Here is a 22,395-nt window from a genome sequence, read left to right as displayed (position 1 = left end):
AGAGGCGAGAATATTGTGTTCAGTTCTAGTCGTCTCACTTTAGGAGAAATGTGGAAGCTTTAGACAGGGTGCAGAGGAGATTTACTAGCTTGCTGCCTGGACTGGAGAGTATGTCTTAAGAAAAGTTGAGGAACCTAGGGCTTTTCTCATTGGAGCGAAGAAGGACAAGAGGTGACTTGATAGAGATGTACAAGATGCTGAGAGGCCTCGATAGAGTGGATAACCAGAGACTTTTTCCCATGGCGGAAATGTCTATCACGAGGGGGAATAATTTTAAGGTGATTGGAGGAAGATTTTGGGGAGATTTCAGAGGTAGATTCTTTACTCTGGTGGGTGTGTGGAATGACTGCCAGCAGTGTTAGTCGAGTCAGATACATTAGGGACGTTTAATCGACTTCAATAGGCCCATGGATGATAGTGCAATGAAGGGTATATAGGTTAGTTTGATCTTAAAGTAGGATAAAAGGTTGACACAACATGGAGGGCTGAAGGGCCTGTACTGTTCTATTCTATGTTCTATAATATACTTGCAGAGTAGATTTTGTTGATGACCATGGGTTGAAAATTACTTGTGTTTTGATCCTGCTGAATGCCATATTTTGCAGCCTTTCGGGTATAGCTGTGCCAAATATAGTTAAAAATGTTTGGAAAATCTTGGCTATTACAGGACTAGAAATATCTGTTTTAGCACTCAGGATGCTTTCCAATTTAGAAAGTGTTCATGATACTTCAGTTTTCATATGTTACTTTCATTGATTTTGATTGAAATAGTTTGCATCATAATGCTGAAGGTATCAAAATAATCCATGTGCCAATCTTAAGTTTTAACCCTCTTTATATTCTTGTTTCCACTTTAAGTTGCAATGTGCCACAGATTGCAGAAGGTGCAGTGCTCAAAATCACGTGTTTCTGAATAAAGTCCAGTTAGAGCTTTGTACAACAAGTATATCATGCATCTGTGACCAGCCCGCTTGAGTTAAAGATCAGGACTCCATTAGACTTTTTAATGATTTGTTTCCATCTCTGACCACTAGCTTTCAGTGATTTTGGTGCTTCACTCTCCAAATCTGTCTGAGCCTTCGTACTTCCTCAATTCTTGTCATTTAGAAAACACGGTGAACAATGTGTCTCACTTAACCTTGCTGATCACCATCACCTCAGCTTAAATTTATCAGTTATTTTGCAACTTGCAGCAGCCATCTGCACTGTTTACTTTGCATCCTCGCATAGCAGTATCACAAATTTATTTTGTCACTTCTTTATTCCATCATCTGCATCATTTCCAAACTTAGTTAAAAGCAAGCTTCCAAGTGGCGATCACATCCTGACCATTTTGAATTCACGTGAATTCCTGCTAATCTTCATTCCTTCCCGCATCACCGATATCCTGCCTGTATCAACAGATTACCTCCAATGCTCTGCGTGCTCCTTTTGGTTGACTGTCTCTTCTTGTGGAACCTTATTGAATAATTTCACAATCCACATTAATAGTCATCTACTGTGTTAATTGCTGCCTCAAAAATTGACCTTGGGCCACTGGATGTGATTATTGCAAATCCCCAATGGCACACTTAAATAGTTGGTCGTGGTTCAAAAGAAGATTCCAGTAACTTTCTCATGAGACTCAAATGTTTGATGCAAAGTAATTTTGGAATGAGCTGTGAAATCAGAAGCACAACATGGTGTGTGTACAGATGCCACATGCACGACGCACATGCACTGCACTTCCCCCACACGTGCACACCACAAGCTCTCTAACCTCTGGAAAAACTAGATGTCTGAAAACTAGAAGCACTCCATCCCAATTTTGTGCTATGTTTCTTACTCATTTGATTGTATTGATTTGAATGTTGATATTCTAATGATCTGGCAAGATTTTTCTTTAAGCTGCTGTCTTATTTATGAATAAATTCTACCAAATTAAAATTCCAAAAGCTGTTGATATTGAAAACTTGAAATGCAGACATTTGATAGTGGAGAACTTGAGTATAGTTGAAAACGTACAACATCTCAGACATGAATTCTGCCTTGAGTGACTTCACCACCCCTAAGATGTTGAGGCAAGTCAGAAACCCTCATAACATTTAAGAAGTGTTTTGATGTGCATTTGTGATGTTAAACCATGTACCTGGCTCATAACCTTACATGAAAATAGGATTAGTATAATTAGATTATTTTTCATAGAACATTCCAGCGCAGTACAGGCCCTGGCCTTCGATATTGTGCCGACCTGTGAAACCAGTCTGAAGCCCATCTAACCTACACTGTTCCATTATCATCCATATGTCTGACTAGTGACCACTTAAATGCCCTTAAAGTTGCAGGCAGGCTGTTCCACACCTCTATTACTCTGAGTCAAGAAACTACCTCTGACATCTGTCCTGTATCTATCACCCATCAATTTAAAGCTATGTCCCCTCATGCTCGCCATCGCCATCTAAGGAAAAAGGCTCTTGCTGTCCACCCTATCTAACCCTCTGATTATCTTGTATGTCTCAATTAAGTCACCTCTCAACATGGTCTCTAACAAAAACAGCCTCAAGTGTCTTGAAAGACCTTCCCTCCATACCAGACAGCATCCAAGTAAATTTCCTCTGCACCGTTTCCAAAGCTTCCACATCCTTCCTATAATGTCATGACCAAAACTGTATGCAATACTCCACGTGTGGCCGCACTAGAGTTTTGTACAACTGCAACATAACCTCATGGTTCCGAAACGCTGTCCCTCCACTAATAAAAGCTAACTCACCATATTCCTTCTTAATAGTCTTATCAACCTGGGTGGCATCTTTCAGGGATCTATATACATGGACACCGAGATCTCTCTGTTCGTCTACCCAGAATATTACCATTGACCCAGTACCCTTACTTCCTGTCACTCCTTCCAAAGTGAGTCACCTCACACTTTTTTGCACTAAACTCCATTTGCCACCTCTCAGTCCAGCTCTGCACCTTATCTGTGTCCGCCTGTAATCTACAACATCCTTCGGCACTAACCACAAATCTACTGACCTTGATATCATCTGCAAATTTACTAACCCATCCTTCTATGCACTCAGCCAGGTCAATTATAAAAATGATGAACAATAGTGGCCCCAAAACAGATCCTTACAGTACCCTATGACTAACTGAATTCCAGGATGAACATTTTCCATCAATCACCACCCTCTGTCTTTTTCAACTAGCCAATTTCTTATCTAAACTGCTAAATCAGCCTCAGTCCTTGGATATTTTGTCCAGCACACACATGCTGAAGGGTCTATTTCATTGAATCTGCAACCCCCTTTCCACCTTCTACAAAGGAGTAGTATAAGGCAATTGAATGATGAATTGATGGAGGTGGCTTGCATGAACATTTCCATCCTAGGTGGGTGGGGCATCATATATATACAAAAGATCAGATTAAAGCCTTTAATATCATGGATTGGCCATGCTAATTTGCCCATGGTTTCCAGGTTAGGTGGAAAATGTGGGGTTAAAGGGATATGGTAAGCAGGTGGGTTTGGTGGGATGGTCTTTGGAAAGTTGATGTGTGATCTCAATAGTGCGAGTGGCCTGCTTCCACACTGTAGGGATTCTATGATTCCAGCCAGATGTATCAACCTTTTCCTGAGGTCTCAAGTGTAACAGTTACCAGTCATCAGCTGGTTTAATTCATTCACTTGGTATCACAAAGTTGTGGAATGTACTGTTTTAAGGTTTTTGTGAGGATCCGTAGCTCAGGTTGTAGTTTAAGTTGTTGGTCAGTTTGCAGAGGAGTTTTTGTTTGCACACATTTTGTCTCCAAACTGGGTGGCACCTTCAGTGCTATACATACTGGATACACTAAAGGCCTGAAAATATTTTGGATGTGTTATTATGAAGTCTTATTGAACTTAAGCTGTTCGAAGATGTCTGTATTATGGACTTGCATCTGATGGTGTGGAAAATTTGAACGAGGTGGGTTTGTTAGGGCCTGTTTCCACACTGTAGGGATTCTATGATTCCAACAAAGCAGGACAAATCCAATCCAAGTACAGGTATGACTCCATCAGACTACTCTGCCATAAACATAGTGTCGTTAACAGTACTACATAGCAACACTTGCTGAGAGTCTGTTCCTCCATGCTCATGCCTTTGTCAATGTTTTCATTACCTCAAGGCCTGACACAGTCACCTCACCTCTGCAATTAGACTTTTGTCTATATTTGGACAAAATGGCCTCAAAGGGCCTGAAGAGAATGAAAAATAGAGTAAAAGCTTCACTACCTTGAGTCAAACCTTGCACAACAGAAGGTGATTGTCAGCGTGCTGGAAATTGAAGCAGTTTAAAAAAAATGCTCTGTTTTCATTTGAACAGCGTGTTTGTTCTGATGATGATGATGCTTTCTCAGCTTGTGCAAATTGAGGTATCCTTGTACAGCTGCGCAGTGCGCTGGAAGTTGATCCTTCACTGAATTGCCAATATTTATGGATTATAATTTTTGTGTAGTCACTGGTGGAACAAGCATTGTATTTTACTAAATCATCAGTTTCTCTTTGAAGCCTGACCTGCCTGATGTCTGTGGCTGTTCAGGCTGCCCAGAGTGCCAGAGGGTTCTCAATCAGAAACGTGAAACTCCACTTTTAGGAAGTGGTGTATTTTTTATATGCAGGTAATAAATTCACTATGAAGCATTAATGCAGTAAATTGTAATCTCCATGGTATTAAAAAAAAATCAGAAAATTAAAAAAAAATTGGAATGCTTATTTTTTCTTAAAATATATAATGCATGAAGTTTGCTTATGTTTGAATTCAGGATGAAGAGGAGGAGATCAAACAGGAAATTAACATGCTTAAAAAGTACTCGCATCATAGAAATATTGCAACATACTATGGTGCCTTCATCAAGAAGAGTCCTCCAGGCCATGATGACCAACTTTGGGTGAGAAAACATTGGTGTTTGCTGCCATAGCATGAAAATAATTTGGGATAATTTTCAGATGGTCTCATTACTCAACCTGACGTAACAGCACGATTGTTACTAACCCTAGCTGGGTTAGTATTTTTGTTATCGTTATTATGCTGAAGCAGCAGCACAATGATTATGTCACTGGATCCAAACTAAAGATGAAGAGGCCAATCTCGAGTAGAGTGCACACTCAGTTAATAATGTTAAACAAAAAGCCGATAGTGGTCTCTGTAATCAACTAGTAAAATAGTTTATCTGGTTCGCTCATTCACTTTTCCTGCCCTCCGATAAATGACTCCAGCAATGCACATTTCTTCACTGCCTAAAACTCAAAATCTCAGGGCAGTTGAGGATAAACAATAAACTTTGGGTTAGTCAGCAGTATCCCACAACCTGAGAATACAGAGATTCTGAGCTCATTGCTATCATTATGACTGCGGGTATGATTGATGAAAGTGTCATTGCACCGTTGTGCATCTGTCCAGCTCGTATTTTACTCTCTCACTTTGCCTGTGATGTTTTCACTGCTTTCGTGGGATGTGGGTGTCACTGGCAAAGCTAACAATTATTGCCCATTCCTCATTGACTTTTAGCAAAGTGGCTTACTTGGCCATTTCAGAGGGTACTTAAGAGTCAATTCCATTGCTGTGAGTTTGGAATCATGTGTAGGCCAGACCCAGTAAGGGATAGCAGATTTTCTTCCTTAAAGGGTGTTTAGGACAATAAATTATAGTTTTGTCGTCACCATGACTCAACCTTGGACAATAAATGTTACGTGGAACTGAGGGAAAAATCTGACCTGATGGCAGGTTAGAATGTCGGCCTCATTAGTTCACAATATTTAATTGAATTGAATTAAGTTTATTGTCACATGCTCACGTGTACAGTGAAAAATTTGCAACTCGCCACTTACAGTGCCATCTTAGGTACAAAGGCACAGAATCTTAGTTGCAAAACCGAAAAATAAGGAAAATAAAAGTTTTTAAAAAGTTAAACTTTACAAAAGTAGAAAAAACAAAGATGCGCAGTTAACACTCCAACATTGTAGTTCATAAGTGCCTCGCCATGCTGGACCTGCACATCTCACAAGGGCTTCACCTCCCATGCTTTGCGTTCGTCCTTGCCTCCACATCACTCTGTTCCAACTCCCCCCTCTACACCCTGCAACCTGCTTCTGCTACTGCAGCAGACTGCCTGCTCCTCTCGCTGCTGGCTGCCTGGTCCTGCTAATGCTGCTAGAAAGAAGAGAAAAGTGGACGAGAAAAGAAAGAAAGAAAAAAAGGAGAAAGAAAGATACTGCTGGCCTGGTGCTGGGGAGCAGAGGGGTTCAGGAGCCAGAATGCTGCCTATCCTGTAGCTGCTGCCATCTTGTGTAAGATGTGATTAGTGAATAGCTTGGACTCATTGTGGGGACAGTTTGGGAAGAAGAAGCGGAAGAAAATGCAGATAGAATGGAACAATATTTGTGTGGGTCAGAAATGGGCTGAATTACCTATTTCTGTGCAAAGTGCAGTTCTGTTTCACCTTGTCCTGCTCTGAGATAGTCAAAGCAGTATGAGATCTCCTGTTGGAGGTTCTGATATATTGACTGCTTGTTATCAATGTTGTTGGAGTAACAGGAGTAGATTATTTCAGCCCTTGGGTCAGATTCTTCATTCACGGAGATCGTAGCTGATCTGTGACCTAACCCAACAGACCTACCATTCTACCATATCCTTCATGATCATTAAGCTGTCATTTTAAAATTAAACTTGAGTGAGCGTCGGTTGTTTGCGGAAGAAAATTACAAATCTCCACCAATTTTCACATGTATAAATGTTTCCTAATGTCATTGCTGAAAGGACTGTCCTAATTTTTAAGCTATCTCTCCTAGTCTGAGACACACTGACCAGTGGCGGTGGTCTCTTTCAAATCCAGCTCATCTGTTTCACATAATATCTTTAAAATGTATGGTAAATTCGTTTACTCCTTAAGCATTATAAATTCTTCAGTGTAACCGCTGAAGGCAGGTATCCTTATGTTAAATCTGTGCAACACTGCCTCCAGGGTCAATGTATTATCCCTAATTGTTCACTGTAACTCCAGCCAGGTGCGTAATAATTGAAGGGTGAATTACTCTCTAATGCTCTGTCCATTAAATTATGTTCCTTTAGTTGTAAAGACCTGGAGTCTGTTAGCATTTTTTGATCATTTTCTGAACTTTTAATGACCCATATACCTGGGTCCCCAAATCTGTTTGGACCTCTGTGTTATTTGCACATGTTCACCATTGAAGTCCCCAGTTCTATCCAGAGGTCCAGGCTGAAGTCATGAGTTCAAATCTCACCTTGATAAATAGTGACATTTGAACTTAGTAAAAGTCTCTAGAAGAAAAGTCTAGCCTAATGGTGACCATGTTTTTGTTTTGTATTCGTGCGTGGGATGTAGGTGTTGCTGACTTGGCCAGCATTCATTGCCCTGAAAGCAGTGAAGAGTCAAGCTGTCAGCTTGGAGTCACATAGGGCTAGACCATGAAAGGATGGCAGATACCCTTCCCGAAAGGTCATTAGTGAACCAGATGATTTTATTTTGATATGACAATCAGCATTGGCTACATAGTTACCAGTAGACCTTTTTATTACTTTTATCCCAGATTGTTCAATTTCCCCATCTTTTGTGGTAGAATTCATAACATTGTTCTGGGTTATTAGTCCAGTGATGATGTCACTACGCTACGAACTCCCCATGTCAGTTTTTTGCATAAACTCATCTGGTTCTCAGAGGCCCTTTTTAAAGAAGGAAATCTGTGGTGCTTACCCAGGTATAGCCTGTGTGTGACTCCAGACCCACAGCAATGTGGTTGTCTGCTGGACAGGTGGGGATAGGCAAGAAATGCTGACCCAGCCAGAGGTGTTCATTATTGCTTGAACAAATTTATAAAAAGAATGCCGATTGTAATCATCTTCTGCACCAGCGTATTTTCCCCAGTCATTGTCCCTGTATGTCAGTGGCAGTATAATTCCATGATGTAAATTGTATTGCTCTGAAGCAGATGCATACATAGTAAGCTGTTGAAACTGTGTAGGATGCACTGAGCATTTTAAGGGTATGAATTTTATATTTTTAGTTTATTAAAATTGTGTTTTCATCTGCCATGTCCAAAGTCAGTGTTTTGAAACCAGCTCTGGTTTCTATAATTTGCTTATAGTTGGAGTTGTCTTCTATGGTTTTCTAAGAAATATCAGGTGCCCCTTTTTATTTTTAAGAATCCCACTTGTGTGAAAGGGAAAGGAAGTTCAATTACTGTTCCTACTCATGCTGTGTTCCATTTCTTAGCTGGTTATGGAGTTCTGTGGAGCTGGATCAGTCACCGACTTGGTCAAGAACACAAAAGGAAATGCACTGAAAGAAGAGTGGATTGCCTACATCTGTAGGGAAATACTGAGGGTAAATACCATTTTCGGAAGCCTCCCTTCCACCAATGTTTCCTCATTTTCGTGAGTTTTTTTGAGATATGAACAAGAAATACTGGTTCAAGTCAAGTTTCTCTTGGAAGGCGTGAAAAGCATCTTTAATCTGTCTGATTTAAACGTACATTTCCCTTGAAGTTTGCTGCATGATTGTGTTGGCACTGTAACAGGAAACTCTTGGCTCAGGTTTTGTCATATTTGCGGACTTGATCTTGAGTAGCTTATCCTGTCCAGTGTGGCTGCAGTTCCTGACTGTGATGCTTGTTTTCAATCAAACAAACTCTCAGGAATGTGATTCCCCCTCTGAACTTTTTGGACAGTCCCAGCTTGGGAATTTTTATCTAGGATTGCAATAACATTTCAGATGATGGAAAGTTGGTTGCATTTAATTCTTCAACCTTGCTGTTGTCATCTTGAAGTTGTTTGCTTTGCAGTATTTTCCCAAAGTTTTTGTCATACTTGCACCTAGTTGAAATCCATGTAAAGAAAATGGTCCATTGAGGAGCAGTTCTGATTGTTTCATCCTAGTTTACAACCCAGGTCAGAGATTATTGGCTACTTTGCACATTTTGTGGCTGGGGCCATCATCGACCTTTCAAGTTCTTTATCAATATTATTGTAATTTCCATGCAGCTCAATTATTTTCTCCTCCCACTCCTTGTTATTGCTGTGAATCTTTGCTCTTGGGTAGATGCCCAATTTCAGCAGTTGCAATCTCTAAATTTAGCCCGATGCCTTAAGGCTGTCATTAAATTTATGTGACATTTTGTGCACCGGTCCCACTAGGCAAGTTGTTTATTAAACTTAATCATTGTGGCTATTAGGAATCCTAGTTTTGACAAAAAGCCAGAAATCACAAGAAGGGAAAAATGAGCTTTTATACTGAAGCATTGCTTGACTGACTGCTTGAATGCAGAAAGTGGTTTGAAATTTGTACTGTACCAGAGCATTCAAAATGTCTCCTGACTTCCAGACTCACTTTTCATCCCATAAATCAGAATGTGAGGACATTGCCCACAATCTCCACTGTTAAGTGGCAAAAGGATTTTGAATTTGTCAGGTTTAAGTACAACAGGGACTCAGAATTGCCATCTCTGGTGCACTGTCCTCGTACCTGGCCATAATGTCTGTGTTCAAGCCACACCTGTCTCTGAGGTGTGGCATAACATGTCTGAACGGGCCGAGTTAAAAATATTAGAATCACCACAAAAGGACACCCTGAGGTCTTCTAAAAGCTACCATTGGCCTTGCTCCCCTGCCCTTTCCTCAGAACTTTGCAAAGTATTCCTTAGAAACCTCTCTTTCAATTCAAAACCTGCGATTGAATCTGCTTTTCATCACCAATTCAGTTCCAAATTCTAAGTTTACTCTGCAAGATTTTTTGGATTGGAAAGACATGTCGCCAACCCTCAGTAAGACCGCCTGTTTGGGACACATCCTGCTGATCATATCAATCTCAGGGCTATTTTGAAGAGCATTGCTTGGTTGCAGGTGGAGTCTCCGCCTCTCACTTAGGCAGAAGTCTTTCCTTGGCAAGCAACCTCGCTGGCATTGCTGTGGTCCTGGCAGTGCTAGCCATAGCAGTGAGAAGGCTCTGGGGATTTGAGGTGGGGTTGCATTTTGAGAAGGAGGGTGAGAAAAGGATTGTTGGGAAAAGAAGGCTCGTGTTTTTGATCTCTGACTTGTGCTGAAAAGCTCCAGGAGGGGGCTTTGGTGGGGGACTGTTTGTAAATATGAGGTGCTACTCCCCAGGGCAAAGCAGCGTGTCTGTCCCTGGACCACACTCTAGTGCCCTTGTATTTGGGGAAAGTTCCTAAAAGTGGTATAACTACCCGATGTATTTTGTTTTGGGCCAGGCTCAGCAGGTGGCCATTTGGCCCACTGAGTCTATGCCGGACCCCCAGTATCTCTCCCCCCACTTTCTTTGCATTCATTGAATTAAAATTGTTGTTTTAAGAAATGGGTGACACAATAATTGATTCAGCTTTCATAAATTAAATCCACCAAAAGACACTTCTCCCACATCCCTGGTAGTTTGCATGTCACAGTTAATGAACTCCTGATCTATTCTATTAGAACTACTCATAATTTTGAACACCTCTATTAATTCTCCTTCTCTTCCTCTGCTGTGAAGAGAACAATCCCACCTTCTTTGGTCTTTCCCTGTAAATTTTACCTTTCAGACTCTAGCCGCTATCGCAGTTGTGATTTAAAAAAGGTTTATCCGAGCTTTGTTACATTTGTATGTTTGAAGCTGTTGTTTTTTTGTTCTTACCTTTTAACAATTCATCACTTTGATCTGCCACCTTCAAAGATTTTCCAGAGGGTTGGAGAGCCATTGTGGCTCTGAATGATACCATTCAGTGAATCAAATTGATACTGCCTCCAGAGTAATCGAGTCAGTCCATATCCCAGAGCCCTGTAATTTTGTTTCCCTCAAGTGCCCCTACTATTTCCTTTTGAAACATCTTCACTTTGAGCACCCATCCCCCCCAACCCAATCATAAGCAGCGAGTTCCTGAATCATCATCCATTCCTTTTAAAAAGTACTGCCTCTCATTGTCCCTTTAACTTCTGCATCTCTTACTCTAAAGCTTAAATCTATCCCTCCCCTCCCCAGTCCATCTGCTGTCAATCAATGGAAGCAGTTTTCCTTTGTTTATCTAAACCAAACCTGTCGTAATCTTGGACACTTCTTTCAAAATCCGTGTATTTGAATCTCCCTTCCCTTCCTGTCCTTTAATTGGATTATACCATTTGGTTTAAATTGCTTCTTTCCATTCTTCCCTTAATTGGGTGAATTTACATCAGATACATTTGATTTCAGATGAGGATTCAGTCTGTTCTTTTTCACAAATATCAGTAGCCTATGAATGATGAAGTTCATTGGAACTGGGGTGCTGTGCATTGTGAATGGAGGGAAAAAAAACTTGCATTTCATAAATCGTGCTTGACTCTTGCTTTGAACATATCTCTGGAAATTGAGCTCAATGTGTTTCTGACTCAATCTGTGATTGGAAAGGATGTTCTCCACTCTGGCATTGATAACATATCTGCCGTCTATGCGAAGGAGCTTTGTACCCAGGGAATATTACGTTGTCTTGGTGTTTTAAATATTTCCCCGAATCAATCCTCCCCTCTGTATCCCAAGCTCCCATCTCAATGTGTTGCTGGAAGGAGCTTGCTGTTTCCTTGCTTCCCTGGGCGCTGATCTCTCCATTGTGGTTTGTTTCCAACAAAGCCTTTCCACTCTCTGAGGAAACGCTCCTCAATCTTTATCGGCCCCTTCATGGGTGGCATGGTGGCTCAGTGGTTAGCACTGCTGCCTCTCAGCACCAGGGACCCAGGTTCGCTTCCATCCTCTGGTGACTGTCTCTGGAGTTTGCACGTTCTCTCCGTGACTGTGTGGCATTCCTCTGGGTGCTCCAGTTCCCTCCCACAATCCAAACAATGTGCAAGTTAGGTGAGTTGGGCACACTAAATTGCACATAGTGTTCAGGAGTGTGTAGGTTTGTTGTCATGGGATATGTAAAATAATGCGTCTGGATGGGTTACTCTTCGGAGGGTTGGTGTGGGCTTGTTGGGCAAAATGACCTGTTGTAGGAATTCTATGATTCTATGTTCAACATTTTGTGCTTGCTTTGTTTTTCCTGCAGGGCTTAACACATCTTCATGCACATAAAGTTATTCACCGAGACATCAAGGGACAGAATGTGTTACTGACAGAAAATGCTGAAGTAAAACTTGGTAAGGTTAAGTGACTTTGACCTGACCTATTCAGGGAATTTTGTCAGACAAAACTGCTTTAAGCATGTTTAACCTTTGCATGCTGTAAAGGACTTAGAAGGGTTAATGGTATTAATGTTAAAACTTGGCCTGATTTCTTACAGCAAGCAGTTCTCTGAAAGCAGTCCCCTCCTTTCTGTAACTTCATAAAGAAAATGCCCATTTCTCTTCAAAAGGATCACTTATTGTGCCAGTATTGGGGCCACTGTGGCTGCTGAGGACGAGGGTTCTCTCTCTCATTCTCTCAGGTTAAATTCAATCTCGGGCAAGGTATTCATGAAATAAGTTCGATTGGTTTAGGGTGGGGGAGGAACAGTAATTTCTGAAGGCAGGGTATGGATGCTGTTCATTGTGTGAGTTCATTGGTCTGGTGGAAACCATTTTAAGACTGATGACTTGCTTCAATGTGTGTTTACAGAAAAATCTGAGCTGTAACTCTTAGTAGTTGCCATAGCAATGTTAACCTAATTGCAACAAGGTCAATAAACTTACTTAAAGGGTAGTTGCTTTCCACCTGATATGTAGCATAGAAAAAGGTGAAAAATGGACAGTGTGACATGGAATACAGAAATGAGCTGAGTTAGAATTCAGTCACAAACTTGTTGCAGCATCAGAAGGAGGCCATTTGATCCACCAAGTCTGCACTAGCTGTCCAAATGATCAGCTCCCTTAAGTGTGTTATCCTTGTAACCCTGCAGATTCTTCCTTTCTAAATAAGTCCAAATCCCTTTTGAGTGCCTCAATGAAGCTTAGCTTGATGACAGTCTTTGGTACTGAGCTGAAAATGTGTTGCTGGAAAAGCACAGCAGGTCAGGCAACATCCAAGGAACAGGAAATTCGACATTTCAGGCATAAGCCCTTCTTCAGGAATAAGACCATCGCCGACGGATTTGCGACCCCCACGGCTATCGGGAATAACAGGGTTTCTTTCGTTGCCACTTCTGCCCCTTGGGTTGCCGTCGCCGCAGCCACTTCCGCCCCCAGTGACATCACTAACCTGCACGACCACAACGCCTCATGTGTCTCCGCCCCCACGCCGATCTCTGTCACCACGCGTAACCCCGCCCCACGTCGATCTCCGTCATCACACGTAACCCCGCCCCACGCCGATCTCTGACACCATGCTTAACCCCGCCCCCACGCCGATCTCCGTCCCTGCCCCCGCGCCTAACCCTGCCCCCACTCCCAGCTCCAGCCCCACAGCAGGTCCTAGCTCCCAGCCCTGCCATGTTTTCACCATCCCTCCAGACCTCCCCCTCTCTGAGGATGAAAGATCAGTCCTCAGCAGAGGCCGCACCTTCATTCCCCTACGCTCTCGGATTAATGAGTTCAACATGCGGCGAGACATTGAACCATTCTTCCGCCGCCTTCGCCTCCATGCCTACTTCTTCAACCAAGATTCTCGCCCACCCTCTGACGACCCCTTCTCCCGCCTCCAACACACCCCATCCACCTTGACGCCCCGTGCTGGCCTCTTACCCACCCTCGATCTCTTTATAGCCAACTGCCGCCGTGACATTAACCGCCTCAACCTGTCCACCCCTCTTACCCACTCCAACCTCTCACCCTCGGAACGTGCAGCCCTCCACTCCCTCCGCTCCAATCCCAACCTCACCATCAAATCGGCAGACAAGGGAGGCGCAGTAGTAGTTTGGCGCACCGACCTTTACACCGATGAGGCCAAACGCCAGCTCGCGGACACCACCTCCTACTGCCCCGTTGACCATGATCCCACCACCAAACCATCATCTCCCAGACCATCCATAACCTCATCACATTCCTGAAGAAGGGCTTATGCCCGAAACGTCGAATTTCCTGTTCCTTGGATGCTGCCTGATCTGCTGCGCTTTTCCAGCAACTCATTTTCAGCTCTGATCTCCAGCATCTGCAGACCTCACTTCCTCCTTGACAGTCTTTGGTAACTGATTACAGACTCCCACCCGTTTGCTGCGTGGAAATGTTTTCTTTCCTGAACTGTTTTCTTCTTTCTCCAACTACTTTTAAATGTGTGACCTCTCATTACTGATTCCTTTACAATTAGAAATAGGTTCTCCCTATCTGGCCAGTACAGGACTCTTAGATTTTAAGCACCTCCACCAAATTTCCTGACCACAACCTCCGAGGGAAACTGTCCCAATCTGTCTTCACAGCTGATGTTCCTTATCCCTGGAAGCATTGTAGTAGACCTCATCTGCACCTTCCCAGTGTCTTTATGTGCTTCTGAAGGTGCAGCACCCACAAATATTCTAACTGAGGCCAAACTAGTGTCTGCTTTAAAGTCAAAATAATTTCCTTGATATTGTACTTTGTGGTTGTTGAAATAATTTTAAACGTTGACCAGAAAGTGAAGGAGACAGAGACAGTATTGTTATGGGGACAGCTTAGGGGCTGGGGACCTGAATATCTGGCCAAACAGTGGCCACAAAAAAAACCTAAGCATGTCAAGAGGCTAGAATTGAAGGAAATCAGAATTGGCAACTTGTACTGTTGCAGGAGGATGGGGCTCAGGTGGGAATGGATGAACAAGAACAGACCGTTTAACACCTCGGCTACTTTGCTGCCATTCAATGCGATCATCGAATGATTGACGATATTTATACAGATATAAAAGTACATAATTGCAACTAAAATTTCTTAATCTCACCCTTAAAATTAACTGCTCTATTTAAATCTAATCCCTTTGGTTGAATGCAGTTCCAAACTTAACCCACTTTTTCATGTAAAAGTGTTCCCTCACCTGGGTAACTGGACCATAGCAGAACTTTAAAAGAATTTATTGCTATTACAAAGGTTGGTAGAGAAAAACATTCTAAGGAGGTTGCAAAGAGTATGAATAGATCAGTGAGCAGAAATTTGGCAGATAGGATATAATGTAGGAAACGGTGAAGTTATCCCACTTTGATACGAAAAATAGAAAAGCAGAATGTTGTTTGAATGGAGAAAACCTGCAGAGTGCTTCAATAGAGAGACATGAGTGTACACGAGTCACAAAACATAAGCATGCAGGAATAGCAAGTAATTAGGGAGGCAAATAGAATGTCAGCCTTTGTTGTGAGTGGGTGGATTATCAAAGTAGGACAGTCTTAAATCTGTACAGAACATGAAGTCCACTCCTAATATGTAGTTTGATTTCCTTGTGCAAAAGTGATATACTTACAGTGAAAGTAGTTCATGGAAGGTTCATTAAGTTGATTCCTGGGAGGAAAGGATTGTCTTATGTGCCAGGGTTGGACATATACTATTTAGAGATTAAAATGAGCAGTGATCTTATTGAGACAGATACAGTTCTGCGGAGTTGCTTCATGTTTATTCTGTTTGCTGTCTGGCTGCTCATGCTCAGCTATGTCCTGACAGGGTCAAATAACCTATCTGCTTTTCCCTGCCTCATCAGTTCTTCCAACCCCTGCATCACCTTTCGTTTCACATCAGGATGAGAATCTTAAAATCGTGATTGCTGGATCTACCTTGTATCTGTGCCTCTGAGTTAAATGACTACTTTGAACACATTCCATTCATTTGCCAGCCTTCATATAATCACTGGATACAAAGCAACATTGCTACTAATCAGTGCCATTTTGACTCTTAGGAAGCAAACAGCAACCACAGATTTCCACCCACCTGTTTTATTCTGGTTTTATAGTTTGCCCTGTGGCATAATGACAAAGAGGCCAAACTAATGATCAAATCTCCCATTGTAGAGGGGCATTAGCCACTTGTTCATTTGCAGAGTGTACTGCAACCATTTTAATTAAGTTCTGGGCTCTGTCTGTTTACATACACTATTCTGATTTGCGTGCTGCATACTCTAGAGCATTGTCTAATGTAAGGAAGCACAAATGCCAAGAAAGCCTTGATAATTGTCTTTCTTTTGTTGGAACAATGGAGGCAAAGAAGTAATATGGTGCAAATATTTGAATTATGAAAAATATAGGTTAGATAAAGCAGCAAACCAAAAGACAATGAATGTCCTAAATCTGAAATCAGTCTTGGAGAAGACTCCTATGGACTGCGGAGACTTGAGGGCAGCTCACCACCTTGAGGACAGTTCAGGATAGACAATGAATGCTGACCCAGACAGCAGCACCTCAGTCAAGGTTACAAATAACTTCAGAAATTAAACTGGGCTCATTAGGATCAGTGAGGAGAAAAAGAATCTTAGTGTTAGGTCAGTGACCTTTCATCCCAAGTGGAAAATGCTAGGAAGTTAAAACATTTTTGATAGCAAGTACAAACCAAGGACAATGGGGAAGTGAAGGGAGGAGCAGCTTGTGATCAGATGGAGTGAGGTGTTGTAGAAGTGATTTATGGAAGGCAGGATTAGAATGAGGGCAGAAATAGAAGCTGGTCCATGGGAAGTGTTAACTTGTTGCAGCAGATAGGGAGGGAAGCCTTGAGAACCTGGCAAGGAGGAGTAGTCCTCAAAAATGCAACATATATTTGCCATTTTTCGATAACTCTCACCCAATCTGAGCACCAGCCCATTCTTCTAGCATCCCACACTGTAGTGAAGCCAACTTCCATTTGCCAGCACAAGCTGGACAAAATGCGATAAGCAATATGGAAGCAGAATGTTTCCAGTCATCATTCGGAGGCCATAAATACGTGATCATGTGTAGAATATTTAAAACTGAGGTCAGGAGAAACATCTTTCAGAGAACTGAGTCTTCAAAGAGAAATCGTTGTGCCCACCCACAAAAGAATATCTAAGATAGGAAGTTCCACCTTGGAAAGCTGCCGACTAATCTGGTCTGTTATTTGATGGCCTCAGTCAGTTTTAGGGTGGGGGAGACCATGTGGTCTCTGATATTCATTTGTCTGGCCTGTTGACAGGTCACAAATCTGTAACGTTAACTCTGTTTCTCTCTGTACTCTGGTGGCTGTTAAAGCTGCTGAGCATTTTCTATTTTTAAACTGGGGCTTCCAGCATCCTTAGTATTTTGCTTGTGACTACAGTCAAGTCCAAGATGGATCCTGAAACTGTTAGTGGTCGAAGTTCGATTGATGAGGTGCTTGGTCTGGTTTGAAATCAGTATTGGTTCAAATTGTTTGATCTCCTGACAAATAAATAGTGAACTGATAAGCCAAATGGCCAGTTTGTGTTGTAACTTCACTTATTATGAAGTGAGATGATGTGGGAAAACATGAATGCAGAAATGAGTAATTTTGTAACCAAAAGCACTGTGGATGGATACTCATTTTAATAGATCAAATATATAGATACATAAATCAAACAGTCTTTGGAATTCCTTCATTTCTGAGTGGTAGCCATTTCCCTTTCTCTTGTAGTTGATTTTGGTGTGAGTGCTCAACTTGACCGAACTGTCGGAAGAAGGAATACATTCATTGGCACCCCATATTGGATGGCACCGGAAGTGATTGCCTGTGACGAGAACCCAGATGCCACCTACGATTATAGGGTATGTCAAAGTGGACTCGGGACCGGGCAAGAAGTTAGGTCAGTTCATGATGGACGGATAGCAACACAGTCAACCACTCTGCCTCTGTGGCCATGCCAGTCAAGCTCTGCACCTTGCCAAAAGTACTAGGCTGCAGAGTGGGAGGAGATGGGTTCTTGCCATCACTCTGAAGTAGTCAGAAACTGTAGGATAGTTGTACAAAAAGGAAAAAGTACTTGTATTTAAAAAAAATAACATAAATTATTTTCCATAGGCTGGGTGAACCGGAAACATACCCTATTCCTTAGTTGTTTCAGGTCCTTGAAATACTTGAAGACAGGACTATATATAAATACTATTTTAACTAACTGTGCTGCATTGGTTTGTAATTTTAATATAGTTTCAATTTATTCCTTAATATTCTGTTAAGACTTCCCTATTACCTGCTGAATTTGGTTCTGATTTTGGTTGCTTCAAGATGCTGAAAAATGTATTGCTGGAAAAGCGCAGCAGGTCAGGCAGCATCCAAGGAGCAGGAGAATCGACGTTTCGGACATAAGCCCTTCTTCAGGAATGATTCCTGAAGAAGGGCTTATGCCCAAAATGTCGATTCTCCTGCTCCTTGGATGCTGCCTGACCTGCTGTGCTTTTCCAGCAACACATTTTTCAGCTCTGATCTCCAGCATCTGCTGTCCTCGCTTTCTCCTGCTTCAAGATGTTGCGTGTTCTTAACCTGATTACTTCACCCTTTACATGAATATTACTGATGTGAGTGGCACTGCAGTTCAACTGTTGGCCAGCAAACATCTTTCTTCTAGTAAGAGAATATTTGACCTGTAATGCTTATGTGTGATAGTACAGTAATCTTCCCAAGAGATGTTGCCCCACACCCCAGAATTTAGTTGATGCTGCCTTCTAGCTTTGCTTGTCTTTGAATTGCAGAGAGACTGTGATTTTGTTTTAATCTCTAAAATCATTGCTGTGTGCTTGTTGGTGAATGTGGGTGTGAGTGTGCATCAGATTTCCAGGCAATACGCCCACATTTGGGCTTAAAGCCATCTCAGCTCTTCTGATTTTCAAAGCTTCAATCTTCTAATAAACCTAAATTTTAAACAATTCCTGTTGAGATTCTTGACTTTTACCATGAGGAGCTAAAGAATTGAGTCATTCTATAATTTATTGTAATGAGTTTAAAGCTCTTGTCCTTTACCACTTATAAAACAGATCAGAAATTGAGACACCCAATACAAGTTTATCTTTTTTATTTTCAGGAACCCAAAATGTCATAATGTTGTAATATACTGTGTTGTCCTAGAGCACTGCTCCATGTGTTTCCTCCTCCCTCTTGTGTCACATACAATCTGTTTCCATTTCTTTTGGCATTCTAAGGAATGCTCCTGTTTCCTCGATTGAGTTGACTTCAAGGAGGCTAAGGGCAGTATCTGGTGTTCAGGTTTCATTGAAATGCTGCTGGTACTTATGCTTAGCAGCTTTTCCTTTATACGGCAAGTAAAGTCCATCAGGTCCACTTGTTCTTGCCCTTATTCCTTCCCAGGTCTCTCACCCCTTGCTTCATAAATGAAACTTCCATTTTCCTATCCCAACACCTAGAAAAGACAATTTGGAAAAGCAGATGACCTGTTGCTGACTTGGAAATTTCTGTCAAAAGTTAATTCTGACATTATTGCAGGTAATTGGGCAATTACCTGTTTGAAGAGCACCCTTTAAGAAGGGAGGGAGGTATAAGACAGGAAACCATAGGCCAGTTAGCCTGATCTCAGTTATTGATAGGAGTTTGAGTCCATTTTGAATGATGAGATTGTGGAATACTTAGAAATGCATGGCAAATAGAGTCAAATCATTATGACTTCATCAAAGGAAGATCAATCCTGACAAATCTGTTAGATTTCTTTGAGGAGGCATCAAGCAAATTAGACCAAGAATGAGCAGACATGATCTATTTGGATTTCCAGGGTGCTGTACAAGAGACTGGCAAATAAGATAAGAGCCCATGTTAGGAGCAAGGTACTCACATGAATAGAGGATTGGCTGACTAGAAGAAGACAGAGAAGAGGTAAAGGAGTCTTTTTCAAAATGGCAGCTGGTGACAAATGAGTGGCGATCTGAACAAAGGAACTGTGGACTTTGTTGCTAAGCTTGCTAATCACACAAAGACAGGTGAACGGACAGGTAGTGTTGAGGAAGCAGGAGGACTTGGACAGGGTGGAAGAGTAGGCAAAGAAGTGGTAAATGGAATACAGTGTGAGAAAGTTTAAGATTATGCACTTGGGTTACCACCCAGTGGGTGATAAATGGGATCCAAGTCTGTGTGTGTGTTGGTGGAGTTCTGGTTGGAATGCCTTCTAGGAATTCTAGTGCATGCTTAGAAGCATGGCATTCTGACTGGAACTCGATCAACAAACACATGACTTGGATCCCACATATCAGCTACCAAGAAAAAAAACAGGAAATGACATCATCACAGGAAATGACATCACCAACCCAAGGAAACACAAGCATATAAATAGGAAGTGGGCTACACCACCAGTACTTCATTCAGAGGCTCACTGAAGATGTTGCCTAGTATGGTGATGAAACATCTGAAAACTAACCTTCCAGCTCAGCAATCAAATGTACATGCAGTTAAGGGAAAATATATAGTTAATGGCAGGACCCTTAACAGCATTGATGTACAAAGGGATCTAGGGGTCCTAGTCCAGAGTTGCCTGAATGTAGCTATGGCAGTAGGTAGGGTGGTAAAGAAGGTATACGACATGCTTGCTTTTATTGCTGGGGTCATTGAGTGCAAGAGTCAGGAAGTGTTGTTGCAATTTTATAAGGGTATGGTTAGGTTGCACTTCGAGTATTGGGTTCAGTTCTGGTCACCACACTACAGGAAGGATGTGGAGGTTTTGGGGAGAGTGCAGACATAGTTTACCAGAATTTTGCCTAGATTAGAGGGTATGAGCTATCAGGAGAGGCTGGACAGACTTAGGGTATTTTCCTTAGAGCGGCTCAGTGGAGATCTGAAAGAAGTTTATAAAACTGAGAGGCATAGATAGCGTTGACAGTCAGAACTCTTTTCCCAGAGTTGAAATATCTAATACTAGGGGGTATGCAATGAAGATGAGGAGGAAAGTTCAAAGGAGATGTGGGGGTAAGTTTTTTTTTAACACAGAGTGGTGCCGGGGGGGCAGATATGATAGGGGCATTTAAGAGAATTTTAGATAAGCACAGGAATATGCAAGGAATGCTGTGGTTCTGTTCGCCGAGCTGGGAATTTGTGTTGTAGACGTTTCGTCCCCTGTCTAGGTGACATCCTCAGTGCTTGGGAGCCTCCTGTGAAGCGCTTCTGTGATCTTTCCTCCAGCATTTGTAGTGGTTTGAATCTGCCGTTTCCGATTGTCAGTTCCAGTTGTCTGTTGCAGTGGCCGGTATATAGGGTCCAAGTCGATATGCTTATTGATTGAATCTGTGGATGAGTGCCATGCCTATAGGAATTCCCTGGCTGTTCTCTGTTTGGCTTGTCCTATAATAGTAGTGTTGTCCCAGTCGAATTCATGTTGCTTGTCATCTACATGTGTGGCTACTAAGGATAGCTGGTCTAAATGGAGTTCAGAAGGATGAGGGTGGGCAACTGACTGGAACGTGAATTACTGAGAGGCCGGGGTAGAATGGACGTGGAAAAGATGTTTCCATTTGTAGGAGAGACTAGGACCCAATGTCACAGCCTCAGAGTGAAGGGAACAGAAATGAGGGATTTGTTCAGTCAGCAGATGGTGACTCTGTGGAACTGAATGCCAGGAGTGAGTTCTGGAGGCCAAGCCGTTGAGTTGTATTTAAGACCTCGATAGGTAGTTCCTTGATTGGTAAGGGGGTCAAGGAATACATGGAGAAGACAAGAGAATGGGGTTGAGAGTCATATCAGCCAAGATCGAATGATGGAACAGACTTGATGTGCTGAATGGCCTGATTCTGCTCCATGCCTAATGGCCTAAGTAAATCAACATGCATTTTGATGAGTTTTGTAATTTCAGGGTGTCCCAGTGGTACCCAACTCAGTCCTTAGTGACCACTCCATCCCCTCCACTCGAGTAGAAATGAGCCAGTTCTCCAAAATCTCCTTCAGTAAAGTCCAACATGGTTTAGTGTCTGTAGGAAGGCCACTGACAAAAGGCATACTGACCTCCTCTTCATTGTTGTTAGCTTCTTTGCTTTTCATGCTCATGACTGGGGAGCTAATTGAATCCATTGGATCAGGATGCGGAGGGGGAGCCACTTATCTGTAGGCATGATTTACTTGTGAATGGAGAAACTCTAGAGATGATGTTAGCTGCTGAAAGTATCTTTACATTTCCTCTCTCATTCCTTCCTTGCCAAAGTGGTTATCAGTCACACATTTAACTACACTAAATTATGCCTGCCTATTTCATCATCCTTTGAATTTGTGAAGTCTATTACTCTGTTCACTATTTATGATATTATCAAGTTTTATACAATCCATAAACTTATAAATTGTACTGCCTAAACAATTCAGTCAATTATAAATAACAGTCAGTGGTCCTAAAATCAAACCCTTGGGGGTACCCCATTCAGGTTAGTCAAACATTATTTTCCTTTAAATTTATACTTGGCTAATATGAAAGCTGTCAGGAAATGTATTTCGAAAGTCTGGAACAGCAAGAGAACAGCAATATTCGTGAGAAGCAAATGCTGAATGTTCTAAAATATGTTCTCGAAATGAAACTTCCCAAAACAGTAAGAATAACAGTGGCAACTTTGGTAGAGATCAACATTCTTTGAATTTACAAAATGAAGGGGGTGGGGGCAATG

At 42.0% G+C, this 22,395-nt stretch overlaps 1 protein-coding gene across 2 annotated transcripts in view; it reads left to right on the top strand.

Annotated features, from left to right (window-relative positions):
- LOC132835150 (misshapen-like kinase 1) overlaps positions 1-22,395 on the top strand; it is a 289,538-nt gene that overhangs the window by 146,679 nt on the left and 120,464 nt on the right. For both annotated transcript variants that reach the window (XM_060854484.1, XM_060854483.1), the window contains exons 4-7: positions 4,779-4,904; positions 8,247-8,357; positions 12,037-12,127; positions 17,453-17,583. In XM_060854484.1, coding sequence (XP_060710467.1) covers positions 4,779-4,904; positions 8,247-8,357; positions 12,037-12,127; positions 17,453-17,583 — 459 coding nt within the window. The remainder of the gene's footprint in view (positions 1-4,778; positions 4,905-8,246; positions 8,358-12,036; positions 12,128-17,452; positions 17,584-22,395) is intronic.

Source organism: Hemiscyllium ocellatum, chromosome 44, assembly GCF_020745735.1.
Source record: "Hemiscyllium ocellatum isolate sHemOce1 chromosome 44, sHemOce1.pat.X.cur, whole genome shotgun sequence".
Taxonomy (NCBI): domain Eukaryota; kingdom Metazoa; phylum Chordata; class Chondrichthyes; order Orectolobiformes; family Hemiscylliidae; genus Hemiscyllium; species Hemiscyllium ocellatum.
The sequence above is the reverse complement of the archived record's forward strand: the minus strand, read 5'-3'. Positions and strand labels throughout refer to the sequence as shown.